At 44.4% G+C, this 21421-nt stretch overlaps 1 protein-coding gene across 1 annotated transcript in view; it reads left to right on the top strand.

Annotated features, from left to right (window-relative positions):
- Positions 1–20989, top strand: part of NSUN3 (NOP2/Sun RNA methyltransferase 3) — a 109643-nt gene extending 88654 nt beyond the window's left edge. The window contains exon 6 of the mRNA XM_063956288.1: positions 20722–20989. Within this exon, the coding sequence (XP_063812358.1) occupies positions 20722–20980 (259 nt within the window). The 3' untranslated portion in view covers positions 20981–20989. The remainder of the gene's footprint in view (positions 1–20721) is intronic.
- The last annotated feature ends 432 nt before the right edge of the window (positions 20990–21421 follow it).

Raw genomic sequence — 21421 nt, 5'->3', positions numbered from 1 at the left:
TCGGGGGAGCTGGTGAGCACTGTAGAGACATGTGTATCTGGCACTGTGGGGCATAGCTGGCACTGTGGGGACATATGTATCTGGCACTGTGGGGGCATATATGTATCTGGCACACCTGTCAGTTAGACGTTTCTAGGTGTATGACCTCTTGTCATAACTCCTTTTAAGTGCCACATACAAATTAAGCCCCTGTACTGTTCCATAAACATTTTAAATTTTTAAAAACTGGGTGCCTCCAAAATTCAAAATACATATGTGCCCCCACATTTCCAGATACACGTTTCCCCCAGTGTCAAATACACGTCCCATGCTCTGCTCAGTCTGCTACTTGCGAAGGGTGGAGTGCGCAGCGTTCGCTTCTAATGCCCCTCAGTCTCCATTCTCTTGCAGCATAATTTCTCACTAATTAGGCAATGTCCCATGAGCCAATAGAAGTTTGCAGGCCACCAGATAAGACTCCTGATTGTATCACAGCCCCTCTTTGGGCGCTGCACACTAGGGCAGCGGGAACTTACTAGACAGAAAGAGCTGCATGCAACTTGAGAGCCGCAAGTTAGCAACTGATGCTTTAATCATTTAAACTTCAAAAATTACGAAGTGACATAAAAAGTAAAAGATAATAAAAACCTGGTAGAGAACAAAACACCAACATCCACCACAATCAGAACAGAAAATAGTACTAGAAAAATTTACCTGCAGGAAGCCGACGCACAGGGTTCACTGCAACAGGCTGACGAATTGCACTAGCCACTCCAACATCTGCAAATGTACACAATTTATTAAAAAAACATGATGATATTCACACAAAAAAAACAGCCAAAAAAACTATCCAAAAAAAAAAAACACCTTTTGCTTGACTTTTTCCATGGAGTTCGACTCGTTTCTTCTTCCAAATATTTTTGGAGGTGGCACTAGTGCGCTTAGCACTTGCAGTAGCAGTGGGTGCCCTTTGGAGTATACTACTCTGGCCTGGCTGCTCACCTGAAGCTCTCGAAGCTGAAATGGAAAAAAAATAAAAATAAAAAAAAGGGAAAAATAATTCAAAAGACATGTTTTAAAAAACCATTAAAAATAAATAAATACCCAAAGTAGTGGCCAAGACAGCTTCAGCTGAGTCCACACCTCCTTCAACACCTTCTACCAAAACCGGGTTGAAGTGATTGCGGATCTTTTCTTCCCATTGGTTGAAATTAATATCAAGGGAGGATCCGCCACCAGTCCCCTTGGTGTGTCTTGCAAGCCGAGCCATCTTATCTTTTGTAATTTTTTTGCAATCTCTCCAGCGTTTCTTACAGTTCTCAATGGTTCTGATTCGGACCCCCTCTGTGCTCACTTTTTTGGCAATTACTGACCATATTTTAGACTTTCGCTTATGTGTGGTTGAAGACGCCAGCATGCCCATTAGGCGATCGTAATTTTCTAGAACGTGTGTGACAAGTACGTCATTTTCTTCTTTTGAGAATCTGGGCGCCCTCACAGCAGGCACATTATCCTCAGAATCGTCATCGCCAGAAGACTGATCTTTGGTTCTTTTACTTTTCTTGACTCTTTTATGGCCTGGTGGTGGTGCAACCCACTCATCACTGCTTGAAGCAGCATCACTGACACTTTCCTCTGGATCAGTTTGAGCCTCTGGCTCACTATGTGCAGATGACATCCTGTTTAGAATCAAAACAAAACTACATTTAGGAAACTAAATTTAATAAAACCTGTTGGAAATAAATATCAAAAAAATTATAAACGAAACCAATTTACAAGGGACATGATGCAGTGAGACAAAAAGGTGAAACTGCACTGTCACAAACGTATACCAACTGAACCAGACACAGGACAGCACATGTGGCAGGGAAGAAAGTAACAACTCATCAGACAAGGGGGTAATTCCAAGTTGATCTCAGCAAAAAAATTTTTAGCAGTTGGGCAAAACCATGTGCACTGCAGGGGAGTCAGATATAACATTTGCACAGAGAGTTAAATTTGGGTGGGTTATTTTGTTTCTGTGCAGGGTAAATACTGGCTGCTTTATTTTTACACTGCAAATTAGATTGCAGATTGAACACACCACACCCAAATCTAACTCTCTCTGCACATGTTATATCTGCCTCCCCTGCAGTGCACATGGTTTTGCCCAGTTGCTAACTAAATTCCTGCTGCGATCAACTTGGAATTACCCCCAAGGTACATATGATCCATCAATGCACATGAGAAATGCTTCAGGCGACCATAAAGCTTGAAACTGCACAGTCACACAAGTAAATCAACTGCATCAGATAGGACAGCACATGTAGCAGCGGAGGATGTACATGCACAACGGTAAGGTAAACTATTATAAAAAATTTACATGTGCCAAGATATGCCAAGATAAGCAGCATTGTACAAGCTGTGGATCACAATATAATCTCCATGCACATTTTAAAACTGCACACACTTCAATCAAATGCATACCTTTTCAACAAGCCAAAATAAAACAATCAAAAAATTATTGCTGGAACAAGATATTTTGCAGATACAGTTTAAAAAGTAAAAAGCATTGCTAAATCAGGATTAAGGCTGAGCAATAACCACAAAACTGTTTGCAGAACATAGGACCACACCCCAAACATATACATGCACATTCTACACCACATGCCAAATACACCCCAAACAAAACTAGCTCCATGCACAGTTGACAAATGCACTTCCATCACACCAACAAGCAAAAAAACGTTTATCGGGAGTCATTCCAAGTTGATCGCAGCAGGATTTTTGACAGCAGTTGGCCATGTGCACTGCAGGGGAGGCAGATATAACATGTGCAGAGAGAGTTAGATTTTGGTGTGGTATGTTCAATCTGCAATCTATTGCAGTGTAAAAATAAGGCAGTCAGTATTTAAGGCAGTCAGTATTTACCCTGCACAGAAACAGAATAACCCACCCAAATCTAACTCTTTCTACACATGTTATATCTGCCTCCCCTGCAGTGCACAATAAACAACTAAACAGTTTATCAGACCCTTCTGTACAAAAACACTGCAAATACAGCAGGAGTATACTAAACAACTGAACCCAGAAATATCTGGATTATACTAAACAACTGAACCCAAAATATCTGGAATATACTAAACAACTGAACCCAGAAATATCAGTTTAGTTCTGGCTGGCTTCTTGTTAATCCTGCAGCAACCTGTGTAAATCAGCCATCAGAAATATCTGGAGTATACTAAACAACTGAACCCAAAATATAAACAACTGAACCCACAAATATCAGTTTAGTTCTGGCTGGCTTCTTGTTAATCCTGCAGCAACCTGTGTAAATCAGCCACGTTTTGACATAACCTGTAAAAGTAAGATATTACTTACACAATCAGATGTCTCCCCTGCGGTCTCCCCTGCGGTCTCTCACTTCCACTGTTCTTTTCCACTGTGAGGAGGCACACTGCAGACTGCCTCACACGAACTCGCACTATATATGCCCGGCTTCGGCGCGGGAAAACAAGGCGGGAAAACTACTCTCCGCCTTAGCCACTCCCCGACAAGACCATTTAAGGCGGCGATGACGTGGCGATTTGAATTAGTGACTAAACAGGCCACTCCCGACAAAACAAATGCCGCGATGTGCGCGAATCCAAACTGTCGGGAATTTAACTAACATAGCGCCGAGAATAGAATTGACCCCATAGTCAGTTGTTGTTTAAAAAGTTCTGTGCCTGCTGCCGGTTTAGTGCATAATTTGGGGCAATGGTTTATTTTTTGCCCAGTTATGCAATAGACGGCAGCAAAGCAAATTAACATTTTTGGAAAACAATATAATAATATGCCTTTAGAATAATTAAAGAAAACAAAGATGCATTCTGTCATGGATTGGGTGGCTATACTGTTGTATATGCCTCTTTATACTTATGCTCAGCAGGACCTTGTGGATTCGACAATGGAGTAAGAAGCCAAGAACAACAGCCATAGCCTAAATAACCTTTTTTGGTGGAATGGGAACAAATTAGAACAATACTGTAGTAAGATTTACTATTACAGTAACTGCTTTATTAGCACATACTGGTATCTTACACAACAAATTCAAAACTACAAAGAAAAAGCGCTGGGCTAAATGTGTATCAGCTGTCCCAACTTCCAAATGATCTTTAGAATGAATCAATTTTCCCTGCCTCTATTTAGGACTGTAGCTCTCATGTTAATGGGTTGTTGATTCCCAATATCAGAAAAATCACAGAAAAAATAGAGAGAGCGCTGTCCAAAATATAGGCTTTTATTAAAATATAGTAAAACCACCATACAGATAACCTAAAACTATTATAACACCTATTAATACAGTTTACTTATATACCTTACTGGAAATCTCCTGCTGTCATTAAATAATGCTCTGCACAACTGACACAGTAGTTTCCCTGACACCTACAATTGCTTCTTAGTAAAACAATGTATCATGGGCCTCATTCCGAGTTGTTCGCTCGCAAGCTGCTTTTAGCAGCTTTGCACACGCTAAGCCGCCGCCTACTGGGAGTGAATCTTAGCTTATCAAAATTGCGAACGAAAGATTAGCAAAATTGCGAATAGACACTTCTTAGCAGTTTCTGAGTAGCTCCACACTTACTCGGCAACTGGGATCAGTTCAGTCAGTTTCGTTCCTGGTTTGACGTCACAAACACACCCAGTGTCCGCCCAGACACTCCCCCGTTTCTCCAGCCACTCCCGCGTTTTTTCCAGAAACGGTAGCGTTTTTTCGCACACACCCTTTTTCGGACAGCGCTTTCTCTATTTTTTCTCTTACACAACAACCATGACTCTGGCATTTGTCCCACAAGTTTTTTTGCAGACAGGGATGAATTGCTTAGGATGTATACATCATTGCTTTGAATCAGGATAGCCACTCATGATTTTAAATGTTTATATATTTTCCAGCCAAATTGCCCAATATTGTGTTCTGGTGCTATCTATTGCACATTAATGGAATAAGTATGATGTTTATAGGTATAAATATGTGCACTATTCAACTCATTAAACTTGATGGTGCATTGATTGATCCTCCAGGGTTATCTCAGGTGGTGATTTGCATTGTGCAGGTAGGTGCACAAGATACCATAACCTTGGGCATTCATTATATTAATAAATGTGAATCAGCTTGTCTTTTAGAGGCCTGTGTCAGATCTATAGTTTTGTCTGTCCCAGGAGGGGGCACTAGTGGGACAGTGGTGGTGCGATGGAGAAGCTGAGGAGGCTGGAAGAGATTCCTGCGCATGTGCACAATGATGTTTATTAAATGCTCACGAGTATGTACAGTAATTGAAGCAGATGATAACTTGAGATGGATGGTACAAGAGATACTGACAACAGTGAATAAACAGTCACAGGTATTTAGCTGGTCTGGAAACCAGTGCAGTAATTAGGCAATGAAATACAGGCAATGATCTAGTCTGGAAACCAGTATAGAAATCAGATGGTGATCACTCCCACAGTTGGTCTGAGAACCAGCAACGATACTCCACACAGTCAGTTTGTTATGCAATGTCCACAACCAAGCAAGGTTTTGCAGGAGACAACTTGAAACACATATAGGCCCTCATTCCGAGTTGTTCGCTCGCTAGCCGCTTTTCGCAGCAGTGCACACGCTAAGCCGCCGCCCTCTGGGAGTGAATCTTCGCTTCGCAAAATTGCGAATAGATTTTTCTGTGCAGTTTCTGAGTAGCTCGAGACTTACTCTTCCAGTGCGATCAGTTCAGTGCTTGTCGTTCCTGGTTTGACGTCACAAACACACCCAGCGTTCGCCCAGACACTCCCCTTTTTCTCCAGCCACTCCCGCGTTTTTCCCAGAAACGGCAGCGTTTTTTCACACACACCCATAAAACGGCCAGTTTCCGCCCAGAAACACCCACTTCCTGTCAATCACACTACGATCACCAGAACGAAGAAAAAACCTCGTAATGCCGTGAGTAAAATACCAAACTTCTTAGCAAATTTACTTGGCGCAGCCGCAGTGCGAACATTGTGCATGCGCAGTTAGCGGAAAATCGCTGCGATGCGAAGAAAATTAACGAGCTAACAACTCTGAATGAGGGCCATAGAGTGGTTGTATTAAGTGCCAGATGCCATAGCACAATGCTGAATGCAAGTTAACCATACACAGGTGAAGATAATGAATAGCACCTGAAGAAAGTCTCTTACTGCAAACGGTGGAGACTGACTGTAGCAGAAGTTGGAGCTGAAGTAAATAACTGGGACCTGTAGTTCCACAAGAATACTGGAATCGGGAGATCACTGAATATGCCAGAACTAGGATATCGCTGGAAACAGGAGATTGTAGACTGGAGATTGGAACTGGAGACTGGAAACTGGAGATTGGAAAATGGAAACTGGAACCAGGAGACGCTATGCAGCAATGCGACGCGTTGTCCAAGGTGGTGAGACTGAGCCGATGCTCTAGACTTATACCCCTTGGTCGGCAGTCATTGGAAGCTTGGATCATGTGAGCAAACACAGTGCAGGATTGGGTGCTCTCCGGTCAGCTGACCGCAAGTGTCACGGCGGCGCCCATGCTGTAGAGATGGCCGGTACACAGGAGGACACCCGCAGAATGGACTTCATGGGTTCACCACGATAGTGGATACTGCACTCTGCAGACAGGATGTTCATACAGCCGCAAACTGGGGCCGTGACCTCCGGAGGCCTGCACACCAGTGCGCCGGTAAGTGAGACATCACTGAATGCTGATTCCTGACAGTACCCCCCCTTTTATGGGTGGGCACCAAACACCCACGAGGCTTGGAAGGAAACAGTCTATGAAAAGCTTGAATTAACCGTGGAGCATGGACATCAGTGGCGTTAACCCAACTCCTCTCCTCAGGACCATACCCGGACCAGTCAATCAGGTACTGTAGACGACCATCCCGACAACGTGAATCCAGAATTTTCTCAACCTCGTACTCAACACCCCGATGAGTTTGGATTCTTGGAACTGCTGGAAGAGCTTTCTGAAAACGGTTAAGAATCAAGAGTCTTAGGAGAGAAATATGACATGAGTTTGGAATTTTCAAATAAGGAGGCAATTTCAGTTTATAAGCCACTGGATTAATCACTTGTTTAACTGGAAATGGACCAATAAACCACGGAGCAAACTTCATAGAGGGAACTCTAAGACGGAGATTACGAGTAGATAACCAGACTTTATCACCTGGCTTTAAACTAGGAACTGCTCGTCTTTTCCGATCAGCAAAGACCTTGTACTGTCGAGAGGCTTTCTTGAGAGAAAGAAGAATCTTTGCCCAAACCTGAGAGAACTGCTGAAGAGCTGAAGTGGCTGCAGGCACATCGACAACTGGAAGCTCTTGGAAATCTGGAACTCTGGGATGTTGACCGTAAACTGCAAAGAAAGGAGTAGTATTGGTGGCTGTATGGTAGCGGAAGTTATGAGCAAACTCTGCCCAAGGCAATAAGTCTACCCAGTCGTCCTGTGATGAAGAAATATAAAGTATCAAAAAGGTTTCAAGCTCTTGGTTTACCCTTTCGGTCTGCCCATTCGTTTGAGGGTGATATGCTGTAGAGAATTTGAGTTTGACTTGTAATGCAGAGCATAATGCCTTCCAAAATCTTGCCACAAACTTAACACCACGGTTAGATATGATTTCCATTGGGAGTCCATGTAACCTGAAGATTTCACATAGAAATATTTGTGCGAGCTTTGGAGCAGAAGGCAACCCAATGAGTGGAACAAAATGGGCTATCTTTGAGAACCTGTCAACCACTGCCCAGATGGTATCATACCCTTTGGAGGGAGGTAAGTCCGAGATGAAATCCATTGACAGGTGAGACCAGGGACGACTTGGTATTGAATTAAGAAACAGTTGACCAGCAGGAGACTGACGAAGAACTTTGTGCTGGGCACACTTGGGACACGAAGCCACGAAATCCTGAATATCAACTTTCATATGAGGCCACCAATAGGATTGAGACAAAAACTTATAAGTCTTTAGGACCCCAGGATGTCCGGTAAACTTAGAAATATGAGCCCACGACAGCAGATTCGGCCGAAGCTCAGGAGAAACAAACATCTTGCCGGGAGGAGGAACAGGAGACACTTCTGTGGAAGCAAACACTACAGGATCGAGAACTGGATGAAATTCTTGTTTAGAAGATTCCCCCATGGAACTCATGGAGCGTGACAAGGCATATGCCTTAACATTCTGAGAACTAGGTCGGAACTGTAACTTAAAATTAAAACGAGAGCAGAATAAGGCCCACTTTGCTTGACGAGAATTCAAACACTGCGCTGCTTTCAAATAAAGAAGATTCTTTTGGTCGGTGAAGATGGCAACGGGAAATTTTGCGCCCTCCAAAAGGTACCTCCACTCTTCCAGGGCCAGTTTAATCGCCAGAAGCTCCTGGTCACAGATGGCGTAGTTTATCTCAGCAGGTAGAAATCTACGGGAGAAAAACCCACAAGGATGAGTCTTACCATCGTCGCTGGTTTGGGACAATACTGCGCCAACGCCAACTGTTGAGGCATCCACTTCCAACTCGAAGGGTCTGTTTATATCTGGTTGCTGTAACACAGGAGCTGAAATGAAGGCTTGCACAACTACTGGGGGCAAAGCAACAGGGGGCACAACTACTGGGGGCATAGCTACAGGGGGCACAACTACTGGGGGCATAGCTACAGGGGGCAAAGCTACAGGGAGCACAGCTACCGGGGGCACAGCGACAGGGAGCACAACTACTGGGGCATAGCTACTGGGGGCACAGTGACAGGGGGCACAGCGACGGGGCACAACTACAGGGGGCAAATCAACTGGGGTGAACAACTACTTGGGGCAAATCTGGGGGCATAACTGTGGCCACGCCCCTCCCCTACGAAGCCACTCCCCTAGTTATGCCACGCGCCTCTGGTGCGCACTAACTGGGGGGGGGGGGTGCCAGTGGAAACTTTCGCACTGGGCGCCACAATGTGTAGAACCACCCCTGACCAGCGCCCCGGTAAGTGAGAAATCACTGAATGCTGATTCCTGACGGCCTGGTATTAATGCAATTGGATTGTAAGCAAGAGCTGCACTTTATTTGCAATTACTTCACGTTTTATGAACAGATTTTGCCGCCGTCAATTTCAGATTGAAATGTTTTCTGTTGGAATAAAAAAAAATAGCTTATTGAAAAGAACGTAACTTCGTCTGCGTGTTCATAAGCAGACAGAATAAAGCTGTTAAAATGAGCATTAACCAAATAATTGAAAGAAAGCCATGAATTGCTGCAGAGATCAGCGTTTGTGGAAGATGCAGTAATTCGTACAAGTTTATGAGGTATATCTAACCGTTATACATTTCAGCTAATGTTTGCCTATGACAGTGTAATGTCCACATTGGAACAGAAGATGGCAGTGTGGATACACAGTCGTTTTGTTTTAATACAATTTAGGAATAATCCGAAGAGACTTATTTCAACTTTCTTTTATCATTGAAAACGGTTAAATGATGGTATCATTAAATCTGACCCTTTTCTGGGGATGCAACATATATATTCTCACATTAGAGTATACTGTATATTTAAGGCTCCAAAATGTTAAGGATGGAAACTACAGATTTTAAAAGTAAAACTTTTTTTTCCTCCAGAAGTTTTTTTTCTGCGAGACCTGTAAAAATCAGTTCTGTTTTACTTGTGTCATTGGTTCTATGTAAGCGTGATTTATGTCAATGAGTAGAATATGGCAGATGTATACGAAAGACGTTTGCACATCAATACTTCCGAGGAGCCTTCTATAAATGGTTGTAATAGAAATGTTTTAAGAGTCTAGATCGGAATGCTTTTAAGTTGCCGACTGTCGGGATCCTGGTGGTCAGGATACCGATGCCGGAATATCGTCAGCCGACAATGCCGCCAGCCGGAATCCCAGCGCAACAACACTATTCTCACTCGTGGGTGTCCACAACACCCATAGAGTGGGAGTAGATCTTGCGACAAACCGTAAGGGGACTCTTTGCTCTCGCCCCGCTGCTGGCATTCTGGCAGGCAGGGTGCCGCTACCACTTCACATTTCAAGTATGTGGGAGGGGCTACTGGAAAATGGTGAGGTTACCAGTACTTCCCCTCCCCCCCGTTACCAGCACGCACATAGACACAACACTGCTGTTCAGAAAAAGGGGATCAAATATGTTTTGAAACACTTATTTGGTGTCCTCTAATGGACACCAACAAAGTATCTCAACATATCTTAACTGTGAATTGCAAAATGCAAATTCCATTAGGCATAAAGGCTCCCGTCTAGGACCTCGTGTTAGGATTACCCTGGCATGTGTTTTTTTTTTTTTTTTTATTGACAATTGGGGTGTGAATGTGTCCCAACCTATTATGTTCTCTGGGGCACCATAGTCTGCGCGCTCAGTCAGTGGTAAACAGGTGTTGGATGGCTGCTAACTAGGGGTTTAACCAATTCCCCTTTAAGACAAATTAATGCCTAGCAACACATAGAAAGACATTAGTAGTGCCTGCTTCCAACCACTGAAAATTGAAGATAATGTCCAACTCATATATTAATACCAAATTTAATATAAACACAGTAAAAACTTTATATAAAACAAGAGCCATAATCTAAATATTGAATCAGTCACGGTCGTTTATAAAGTTAAAAAGTCCCCACAAATTCTATAGCGTATACCAGTGGTTCCCAAACTTTTTTGAATCACGGCGCCGTAGAATATAAAAAATATTTTCATGGCACCCCTAGGCCAAAAGTTTCTTATTGAGAAATTTAGAAAGAAATACTAAATTAAGTTTATTGTTTTTATTTGTCATCCATAGGTTCAACTGTGTGGCGAAGGGCAAGATTTGCTTCTGTTTGTCCACATATTTTAGGATTGGTACCTACCAGCACTGGTTTTGTCTATTACATTGACCATAGATAATTTAAATTGGTCCTGGACCACAATCCAAGGCACCCCTGCAAGTGCCCTGAGGCACCCCAGGGTACCACGGTACACAGTTTGGGAACCTCTGGAGTATATCCTTCTGGTAGTGAGGCAATAGATGGCATGTATTCCTTGGTATCCGGACTCTGGGTCGACACTCATTAGGTCGGCAGTGTCTAGGTCGACACCAGAAATAGGTCGACATGAACAAGGTCAACATGCAAAAAGGTCGACATGAGTTTTTCAAATTTTTTGGGGGCGGACTTTTTCATACTTTACGATCTACATGGACTACGATTGGGAACGGTAACCTGCCCGCAGCCATGCAAGGGAACTCGGTGCACTAATTGGAGTTCCCGGTCACTTGATGGAGAAAACGACACCAAAAAAACATAAAAAACTCATGTTGACCTTTTTTCATGTTGACCTAATGACTGTGTCGACCTATTTCTAGTGTCGACCTAGCCACTGTCAAGCCAATGGGTGTCGCCCTAATTGGTGTCGAGCCTGAGTCCCATACCCATATTCCTTTAAAGCACTAGATGATCCGCTGGTGGCAATTAGAGTTTGCAGTGCTATTACTCACGCCGCTAGAAATATCAGGTATTCCTGAATGTATATCCAAATAGTCAAAATTGCCTTTGTAACCACTTAACTGGCGTTTTTTCCCTTCAAACCCGTTCATATAGTTGTTTTTTTGTTTTTAATTTAATATAGTTTTAAAAGTATAAAAAAGGGGCAGACTAGATGGGCCAAGTGGTTCTTATCTGCCGTCAAATTCTATGTTTCTGTGTAAGTATTTTTTTTTTTTTTATTTAAATATCATATTATGCACATCTGCAGAATGGATCTCCTCATCGAAAACCAGGGACAAAGTGTGGTGGCGTGATCGCATGTGATCTGACCATGCCAGTTAAGTTGTTAAGGAGTTAAACCAATAGTGCTCCTGTTGATTATATAGAGCGGCTGGTCGTCTGAGCCCACAGCGGCCAAACTCACGTATGTGATGGATTAAGTCCCATCTCATAGCTCTAGTATGCAGCGGCAGGTGTGGGTCAGTTCCATATCTTCTCACCCGGCAGGACCCTTTAGTAGTAAACGAGGTCCAGCTGCTGTTTAATCCCGGCTGGGGTGCAGGCAGCGACCCACAGACACAGCACTGCTATGCTGGCAGTATTCCATCAGCAAGCTGCAATTTAGCGCTCCGTGTACAGGACACGTTAGACCAACTGCTGGGCTCACTGCAAAGTGGTGGACCGGGCTGTGTGTGGAATAATTGCAGGGTCAATACAGCGCTGTGCTTGACGCATATGCTTTGAGAGATCTTAATCTGGCTCTAGCACAATGAATATTGAATATTTACTAGATGACAGTTCCATAGCATAATTATAAAGTGAATGTGAGGAACAAGCATTTGCATTTACATGTTACCTATACTGTAGACTGGGAATAAATAAAATCGTAGCTGCAAATGTTAAGGGGGGTACACACGGAGAGAGCCATGTTTAAAATCTAAGCAATTTGACTAGATTGCTTAGATTTTAAGCACGGATCTGCCGTGTGTATGCCCCCCAGCGATAGCGATGCGCGGCCCCGCACATCGCTATCGCCGATGCTAGATTGAGCCTGCATGCAGGCTCAATCTAGCGGGTCGCTCACTTCAGCGCTGTGTGAAGTGAGCGCCCCCCCGTCATCGCCCCTCCCCCCCTTGCTCAGCACATCGCGCTGTGCTGAGCGGGGAGAGAGATGTGTGCCGAGCGGTCTGTGTTAAACTCGCTCAGCACACATCTCTCCCGTCAGTACCCCCTTTACACCTGCTGCACCTTCAGATAAAGCGTTTGTTTCCAGTGGTTGTACCAGGTTCTGTATTAAGATGCATTGTCTAAGTGATAAGCGCTGGGAAGATTAGTAAAATGCATGTTGGCTAATGCAGGCTTCAGGTGGGTTTTACACAATGTTGGACTAGAGCATGAAGGGCCCACCAGGGGAATGCAGTAGTAGGGGCCCATGCTGTGTGACCAGCCAGCACAGAGGCTTGGCTACCTATTACAGAGTACATGGTCTATATAGTAAATACTGATAATAGTGCATGCATGATAATGTAACAGATTGATAACAGCACTGCACTGTAGTGAATACACCATAGTCTTGGGATTGTATAATAATTTAAGCACATGATGGTGATGCACATTAATGTACTGTACATGTGATGCGGGACAGGGCCGGTTCTACACCTTGTGGCGCCCAGTGCGAAAGTTTCCACTGGCACCCCAACCCCCGCGGTAAAACAGTTAGATCGCGCACCTCTAGTGTCTGTCACTCTAGCCAGCTGCAGCGGAGGCCCACACAGCCCGTGGCGTCTGCTGCAGCCAGCGGTGCCTGTGGGGTGACATCGGCCGCGCCCCCAGGCCGCAGCGCCCCGAGCGCAGGCACTGCTTGCCCGCACCAAGAACCGCTCCTGATGGGGGACCCGGTAATGACCAGCCAGTGTCTAAAACTCAATGACAACTGCGTTAGGTCTAGTAAAGGCGAAACGCATGCCATTGTAAAAACAATTGAACTAGCTAAGTTCTTCATTGGAGATTGGTGAATAAATGCAGAGCTACAGTACAATGCCATTTTAATGACTTTCAAGAGCTGTTCATTATATTAAAGCCTACAGTCAATAAGAGGAGGGGACAGGGTTGTTACGTGACAACCCATTTTGAAAGGCAGGATTGGGAATCTTGGGGGTATACTGTATTTCTAATGGTTGATTTAAATCAATTTCCATTGATTTCAGATTGATTAAAATCTATCTTAATTGATGTTGGCCTTCCAGTGTTAAAACACTAATTTACGAACAGATTATTTTTATGTTCATTTTTAAATGTATGGGGTTTAGCCTTGCAAGCCCAACATTGAGTAAGATACATTTTTGATCGATCTGAAATAGATGGCAATCGATTAAAATCAACCTTTAGTAAATCTACCCCTTTGTAGTTTCTATAGAAGTGAACCAAGCACCCATGTTCATCAGCGGTCTTGCTCCACCAGGTAACTGACCATCTAAGAGAGTAACAATGTATAATTCAAGTGCACAGTCTGGAATCTGATCCTAAAGGTGGGGGTGGGCTCTCAGGTAGTGATGCCCCACACTGTACCCCTGTGAGCCAGTCTGACCTTCCATTTGTAAAATGATTCCTAAACTATTTACCTGCAGCTTCAGTAACACGGAAGAAATAGGTCATCCCATGTTCCAAAATATTGAGTGAAAAATTAGGATCAAGGTCATAGGAAACATTTCATTCTATTGTATTGTGGACTTCAGGCACAGGTGTGAGTTCTGATACATTTGCACATTTACGGGTTCAGTGCAATTGAATGCGAGTCCAGCAATGCACTTTTCTTTTGGTATGCAGTCTTGTACACATAGGCCAGACCATCCCTCTCCGTACACTGTTATATACCCGTCATTATCAGCGCCCACTTGCAAAAGATATGTCTGAAAACCAATGTATGGACTGTATTTATTTACACAACTCTGCACAACTTGTTATTCCATCAGCACTCACCTCACTGAACATGACCTACATATGAACACCCCGATATAGCCCTGTTCTCCTTCAGTCGCAAGCGGAGACACAACTGATGTATGCATATGCTTGATCCCAGACTGTCCTCTCGGGTTTCACCCTTACTAAATGTAAATTCACTGTCACGTTTTACATGCTGACCAGGCCATCCTTTCCTGCATTGTAGAGCCTTGATAATGGCTGAATGTAGGCATTTATTCTGTGGCAGTATAAGCAGGTAAGCCTTGAGACAAGGGCCCAGGGCAACTGTTTAGGAGGACAAATCCCCTTTCACCCGCAAAGTATTTATCATTCATTTTAACGAAGAGGGCATGTATCTCCCAGGTGGCGCTGAGCACAATAAAAAATCTATTTGGCAAAACAATGTCTCAAAGGATTGTCATGGTAACAACCCAGATTTTTATTCTTATACATCCTACATAATAATTGTAATGCAGATATCTCAGTTACATACATATAGTGAGCCACCAGCCACAGTTTATTTATTACCAGTTATTTATATAGCGCACACATATTCCGCAGCGCTTTACAGAGAATATTTTGGCCCTGCCCCTGTGGAGCTTACAATCTGTATTCCCTAGCACATTTAAAGGCACACACAGTCATACTAGGGTTAATTTTGTCAGAAGCCAATTAACCTACCAGTATATTTTTGGGATTGTGGGAGGAAACCGGAGTACCCGGAGGAAACCCACGCACGTACGGGAAGAATATACAAACTCCACACAGTTAGGGTAATGGTGGGAATTGAACCCATGACCTCAGTGCTGTGAGGGAGTAATGCTAACCATTACACTGCCCATGAAGACGTCTCTGCTCTGGTGGTCCAAATGGCACCTACCTTGAGTCATATGTTTATATATTTCTATATTGAGAGCTAACTTACTTGGGGCCCCCCAAAATCCTCCAATATGACCCACTTTGGGTCATACATTTATGTGTCTTCTTATGCTACATAATAGAACATACATTTATATATTTTTCAATTCAGAGTTTAACTCACCTGGGGGCACCTCAGGATCCTCCACCAGTAAGGGGGGGAAAAACTTTGATTAAAATTGTCCAAGTACTCAGATTATTTTTTAATATACATACTGTATGCCAATGTTATTGAATATTTTACTGTAGGAGACTCATCTACATGTGAAACCAGTGGTATAGATCATTGCTGCATACCCTGTAATTATGTAGCCTATTTATTTACACGTTTTAGCTTGTTGCATATGATAAATGGTGCTCCAGCTAATCCGCTCCCAACTGTCATGTTTTTGAAACATGACAGGAGCTAAAATGTGTTGATAAATGGTCCCCAATGTATGTTAAAAAAAATTAGAAGTAATCATATTTTCAGTTTATATATAAAAACATTGTATTTTTGGCTGTTTCCAGACTTGTTGATTGCTGGAAGGTTTTTTAATATCAGGCTCTCGTAGACTCGTAGAGCGCTGAAATAACCAAAGCTTGTTCATATAATGTTTTTCTATAACCTTGAACACCAGGGTTCAGCTAAATCCCAGTTATGTCAAGTTTCTTATTGGTTTTAAGTCTCATTGCAATTATTCCAGTTCCAGTGTAATAATAGCATGAAGCCTGGTGTGCAGTTCTGCTGCTGCCGCTGCTTTGTAAAATCCAGAGGAAGAATGCAATGGATGGGGCTTGGTGACAACAAAATGTATCCGAGCAGGAATGAGAGATTTATGAGCATGGAACCGGATTTCAGCTCTAAGTTTTGAGACTATTCCTTTTTGTCTCTTGTGGCTCCACAATGCTGCTTCTAGTGGGTTCTGTGTGAGACCGAAAATAAGATACTTCTATTTCTGAATTATTCAATAACACTTCATGTATTTATCAACTAATGTATTTTATTGTGTATATTAAAATCTATGTATTGCATAATCGTACAAATGAATTGTGAGATCAGTACACAGGGCCGAATTATAGGAGGGGCGACAGGGGCGGTCGTCCCGGGCCCACCCACCCACACTGATAAATAAACCAAAGCACTCCACGTTTCCGCACAGCCACATTACTGTTCAGTCATGTACCCATGCATAGGCGTGCGCAGGGGGGGTGCCTTGTGTACACAAGCACACCCTAAAGTCAGGCACCATAATGCTACCCTACACATGGAGGGTGGGTCTACTGGAGTGCAGCTGTGCAGCATTGTCGCTCTTGCCCTGCAGTTGCAATGGGGGAGCGACAATAAAAGAACAGCATGCTACAGGGTCTGGCGGACACACCGCACCTGCCGCCATGCGACTCATCCTCTATCAACCCCTCCAGGAGAATGGCCCCGCCACCACCCTGCCTCATCCGCAGATCATCAATTCATTACTGTCCGGCCACCCGCTGGAGAGACCTGGCTGGCCCAGCCTTCCCTTATCCTCTGGCTCGTGGATGTAAGTGAGCTGTCTGCCCCTGCTGTGGGTGTGTTGGGGGACTGTGTGCCCCTGCTGTGTGTGTGTGTGTGGGGGGGGTGCGCTCTGCCCCTGCTGTGGGTGTGTGGGTGGGCTGTGTGCCCCTGCTGTGTGCGTAATTAGTGGGGGGGCCCACAACTTTGTTGCCCCTGGGCCCCCACAATACTTAATACAGCCCTGTCAGTACATAACATTTGATCTTTACTGCTTGCTACAAAAATGCCAAAATATTAATGTTTGGAGGCGAACAGCAATTGGTCAGGTGCTGGCTTCTGTGAGACAGTGTTTTGGGTAAATAGACAGGATCAATGAACAACACAGGGGTGCAAACTTTAGCATCCAGGTACATAATGGTATACTGATTATAATAGAACTTAGAAGGGACAGCATGCATTAGCGGTTTCTCTATGAGTATAGGAGCAGCAAGCTGGTGAGTCAGGGGGAAGAATTAGCAATGTGAAGGCAAGTTATGAAGGGAGAGTTAATGGCAGGGCCAGACTGGCCATTGACACGTCTGGCAAATACCAGAAGGGCAGATGGGTTTGTCCAGCAACCCGGAAGCCTGGCTGAGCAGCTCCGCCTCAAGATTTGGTGAAACAAGCAATGTGACTATGGGTGGCAACACTTTTGCAAACAACTGTACATCTCATTATGAAAGTTTCAGGATCTTATAAATCAGCAATGTATTTTCTTACACAGCAGATTTCCTGCAGCCCAACAGTCCCCATAGATTACATAGGGCAGTATCGACGCATGCATCATGACTTACAAAGCGCAACTCTCTGGAGACTGTGCCCAATAGCTAATACCATCATTAGATGGCATTGGCTATTGTAGCCTATGGGCTATTTTGCACAAAATGCACCAAAGAGTGATCTGTAGGTCCCTTGTGCATCCACATTACATCGCCTGGGTCCCTGACCTGGAAGTGATGACATCGGTGGGACAGCAGGATCTAGCAGAGGCAGTACGCCCAGAGCCGACCCCATCCCCTAAACCCGTGAAGTCAAGCCTAGGGGGTGGGGCTACCCACTCTCGGGAGTAGCGCTTTGCCTAAGAGTCCTGGGTAGCCCCTGAGGCTGCCCAGTGCGTCCCATGGATACTCTGGATCTCTACTGCAAGGTGCCTTTCCATTCCAGGCTCAGCACCCTGTGTGATTGCACAATTCGCACATCCCTAGTTACGGCCCTACGTAGAAATGCCCTGCAAGAAGATAGTGAAGAATACTGATGGACATTCCTGTAGGTTAATAGGCGAAGATGTAGGTTACTGATCACATTATAAATGGGGGCCGGGTCAGTGTTGCTCATAAAGTGGCCACATGCATCATTATCTGCAAAAGTACCATGATCCGTAGCACGCATTTGCTCCAGTACTACCCGGTTCCGGTATGAATGGTCGACCATGTTATGGTCGACAGTCATTAGGTCGACCACTATTGGTCGACATTGACATGGTCGACATGGACACATGGTTGACACATGAAAATGGTCGACACATGAAAGGTCGACACATGAAAAGGTCGACATTAGTTTTTTTTACTTTTTTTGGGTGTCGTTTTTTGCGTAAAGTGACTGGGAACCCCAATTAGTGCACCGCGTCCCCTTGCATGGCTCGCTTCGCTCGCCATGCTTCGGGCATGGTGCCTTCGCTCAGCACAGATTACCGTTCCAATCGTAGTCCACGTGGATCGTAAAGTATGGAAGAGTTCCCCAAAAGAAAAAAAAGTTAAAAAACTCATGTCGACCTTTCATGTGTCGACCATTTTCATGTGTCGACCACGTGTCCATGTCGACCATGTCAATGTCGACCAATAGTGGTCGACCTAATGACTGTCGACCATAACATGGTCGACCATGTGAACGGATACCGTACTACCCTTGGTGTAGTAGATCCGACTGAAATATCTCTACATATGCTCACTGCTGATTAGCCTGCAATCCATCATCAATGGCAGACCCACGGAATATTACCCCACATGCAAACCCCACCCTGTCGGAATTGCATGCATTACTGATCAGGCAAGAATGTCAGAATTATGCTGATTACACATGCAACCATATTGGGTCTACTATGTTATGCCGGCACTCAGAATCCCAGCATACTAGCGCCGGCATGCCAGCAGCGGGGTGAGCGCAAAAGAGCCCCTTGCCGGCACGGTGGCATGCCACACTATTTACTCTCCCTCCAGGGGTGTCGTGGACCCCCCAAGAGGGAGAAAAGTTGTCGGTATGCCGGCTGTCGGGATCACAGCGCCGGGATCCCGGGAGCCGGCATATCAAATGCCTCCCACCATATTAGCACCAGTATTGATCTATCGACCCAATACTGCATAAATAGCCCCAGCATCAATATTCCTATGAAGTTCAATAACTGCTATCAGAATTTTCCTATGGTCACCTACCAGCTACACTAACGGGCATTGGGTCTTACTCATCTTCAGTTGCAACTTTTTGAAAAACACAAATTGGCTGATTATCGGATGACTGCGTATGCATTGTGCATGCATCAGAGCCGCAATGCGATCGCAGGCCCAGCTAGGTGTGATTGCAAGGTAGTGTCTGTTTGTGGCAGGTTATATGGTGTTTGTGGGGAGTCGTTGGAAAAACACTGGTGGATCATGGCCGTTTTCGGGGCATGTATCTGACGTCAGTTGCAATGAATTGCGACTAAAAACATGGTGTCGGTGGAACTGCATTCTCATTATTCTGAGTAGCGATGGGTCAACCGCAACTGTCGATGGAACTCTGTTATCTGTGAATGCATCGGCGGTGTCTGTTTCCTTTCGGTGCGGCTCTTCACAAATGCATTTTTTAGCAGAAGCAGGATTGAAGAAAATCGCACTTTTTGTCTCAGTAACGATCCAATCTGAACGAGGTTCTTTATGTGACAGAGGCAGAGCAATAAATGTGCAGCCTTGCCCGCGATGTCCAAAGGCTAATTTGAAAATAAGGGCCTAAGTCAGGTTGGATCGCAAAAACGTGATTCAACCGCAAAACTTGCTAAAAGGATGCGGGCGCATGCGCAGCACTGGCATTTTCTGCGCCCCCCTCAGGCAGAGGCGTTCATGGGGTGTGGGTGGCAATGCTCCGTTTCCTAGGCGTAGAAGGTGCGTTGCGGAGGTGGCCAAATGGGAGGGCAGTGTCGAAATGGGGGCGTGATTGCGATCAGTAAGATGGCGGCCGGCAGAAATTTCGATGCAATCGCAATTTGTGCTTCATCAAGGAGGGGAGGCTCCGGTCAGCATGCTGGGCAGCTTTGTCCTGCGATGGGCAACCCCCAGCATGCGTTTAGAAGGAATACAAATTCTGCTAATTAGCAGCACATGCAATCCTTACTGAATTAGGCCCATAATCCAGTCACTTCCATGTGGGTCTGACCTGTGTGAGAATTTGTGTATATACTGTACATGTGTACATATCATTATTATGTGTTTCTTAAGGCACCGCTCTGTTTCTGTTTATTAGACTGTGAAGCTACTGTAGCATTGGTCACGTCATTTCACCACTGTTCAGGAACAATGTTTTAAATTTGCATTTCAAGCCTTAGATACATTGTTGTCCATTCCTGGACATTTTGACCTAACACAAAGGAAGACGGACTAATTGTAATTGCTGGTGTTTGTGCCCTAAAATGACAGTATTTGTTTTCTAAATGATTTTGCTGAAGACGTAGCAAAGGCAGCAAGGTCAGTCATCGCTGAGGTTAATGTGCCACCATTACATCTTTAATTTCTATGTTTAATAGGCAAATAAGAGACGTTAGTGCGTTTCTCTGACCTTGCACACAGGATAATCTCCTTTTAAAAAGCATTATTTTAACTCTGCTGTTGTTTCTAAATACACACAGGTCTGCGATCCGTGCCCTTAGTCCCGGGGGATCCCTGGTGTATTCTACTTGCACGTTATCCAAGGCAGAAAACAGTGATGTGATTTCCAATATCTTGAATTCCTGCAGTGAAGTTATTCCTGAGGACCTAAGTGACATGGCCAGCAGGTTATCCCACGAGTTTACGTTCGCACCTGGGGTATCTCATGGACTCCTGGTTCTCCCAGATAAAGGAAAAGCTTGGGGACCCATGTTTGTATCTAAATTAATAAAACTATAGTTAAAGTAATAGTTCTTGCTTTGTGATATGACTTCAGATTGTGCGCTGACTTTACATATATCCAGGAACTGGTTTAGCTGTGTTAAAATGTTCTCTACTTTTGTATAGTCATTTGCTATGTTAGGCTTCATCCAGTTCCTCCACATCCGGCGTTACATATTCCATGAACCAGTGACAGTGAGCTGGATGTGCTTCCAAGTCTCCAGGCAGCAGCTACTGGACAGCATAGATTTTGTAGGCATACATTTTCAAGGATTTGCGCAACGCCGTGTGTGCTCTGTCAACAGAGAGCCATGACTGACTTGAAAAGCGTTGCATGGACTTTCGGGGACTCACAACATATGCAGCTTGCACTTCAGTCAACCGCCTCTCGCTGCGTCTGGAACATTCCCTCAAACTTGTCATATAGCCGCTTGATGGAATATTTGTTTGGAGGAACTG

This window comes from Pseudophryne corroboree, chromosome 2 (assembly GCF_028390025.1).
Source record: "Pseudophryne corroboree isolate aPseCor3 chromosome 2, aPseCor3.hap2, whole genome shotgun sequence".
NCBI classification, from domain to species: Eukaryota; Metazoa; Chordata; class Amphibia; order Anura; family Myobatrachidae; genus Pseudophryne; species Pseudophryne corroboree.
The sequence above is the reverse complement of the archived record's forward strand: the minus strand, read 5'-3'. Positions and strand labels throughout refer to the sequence as shown.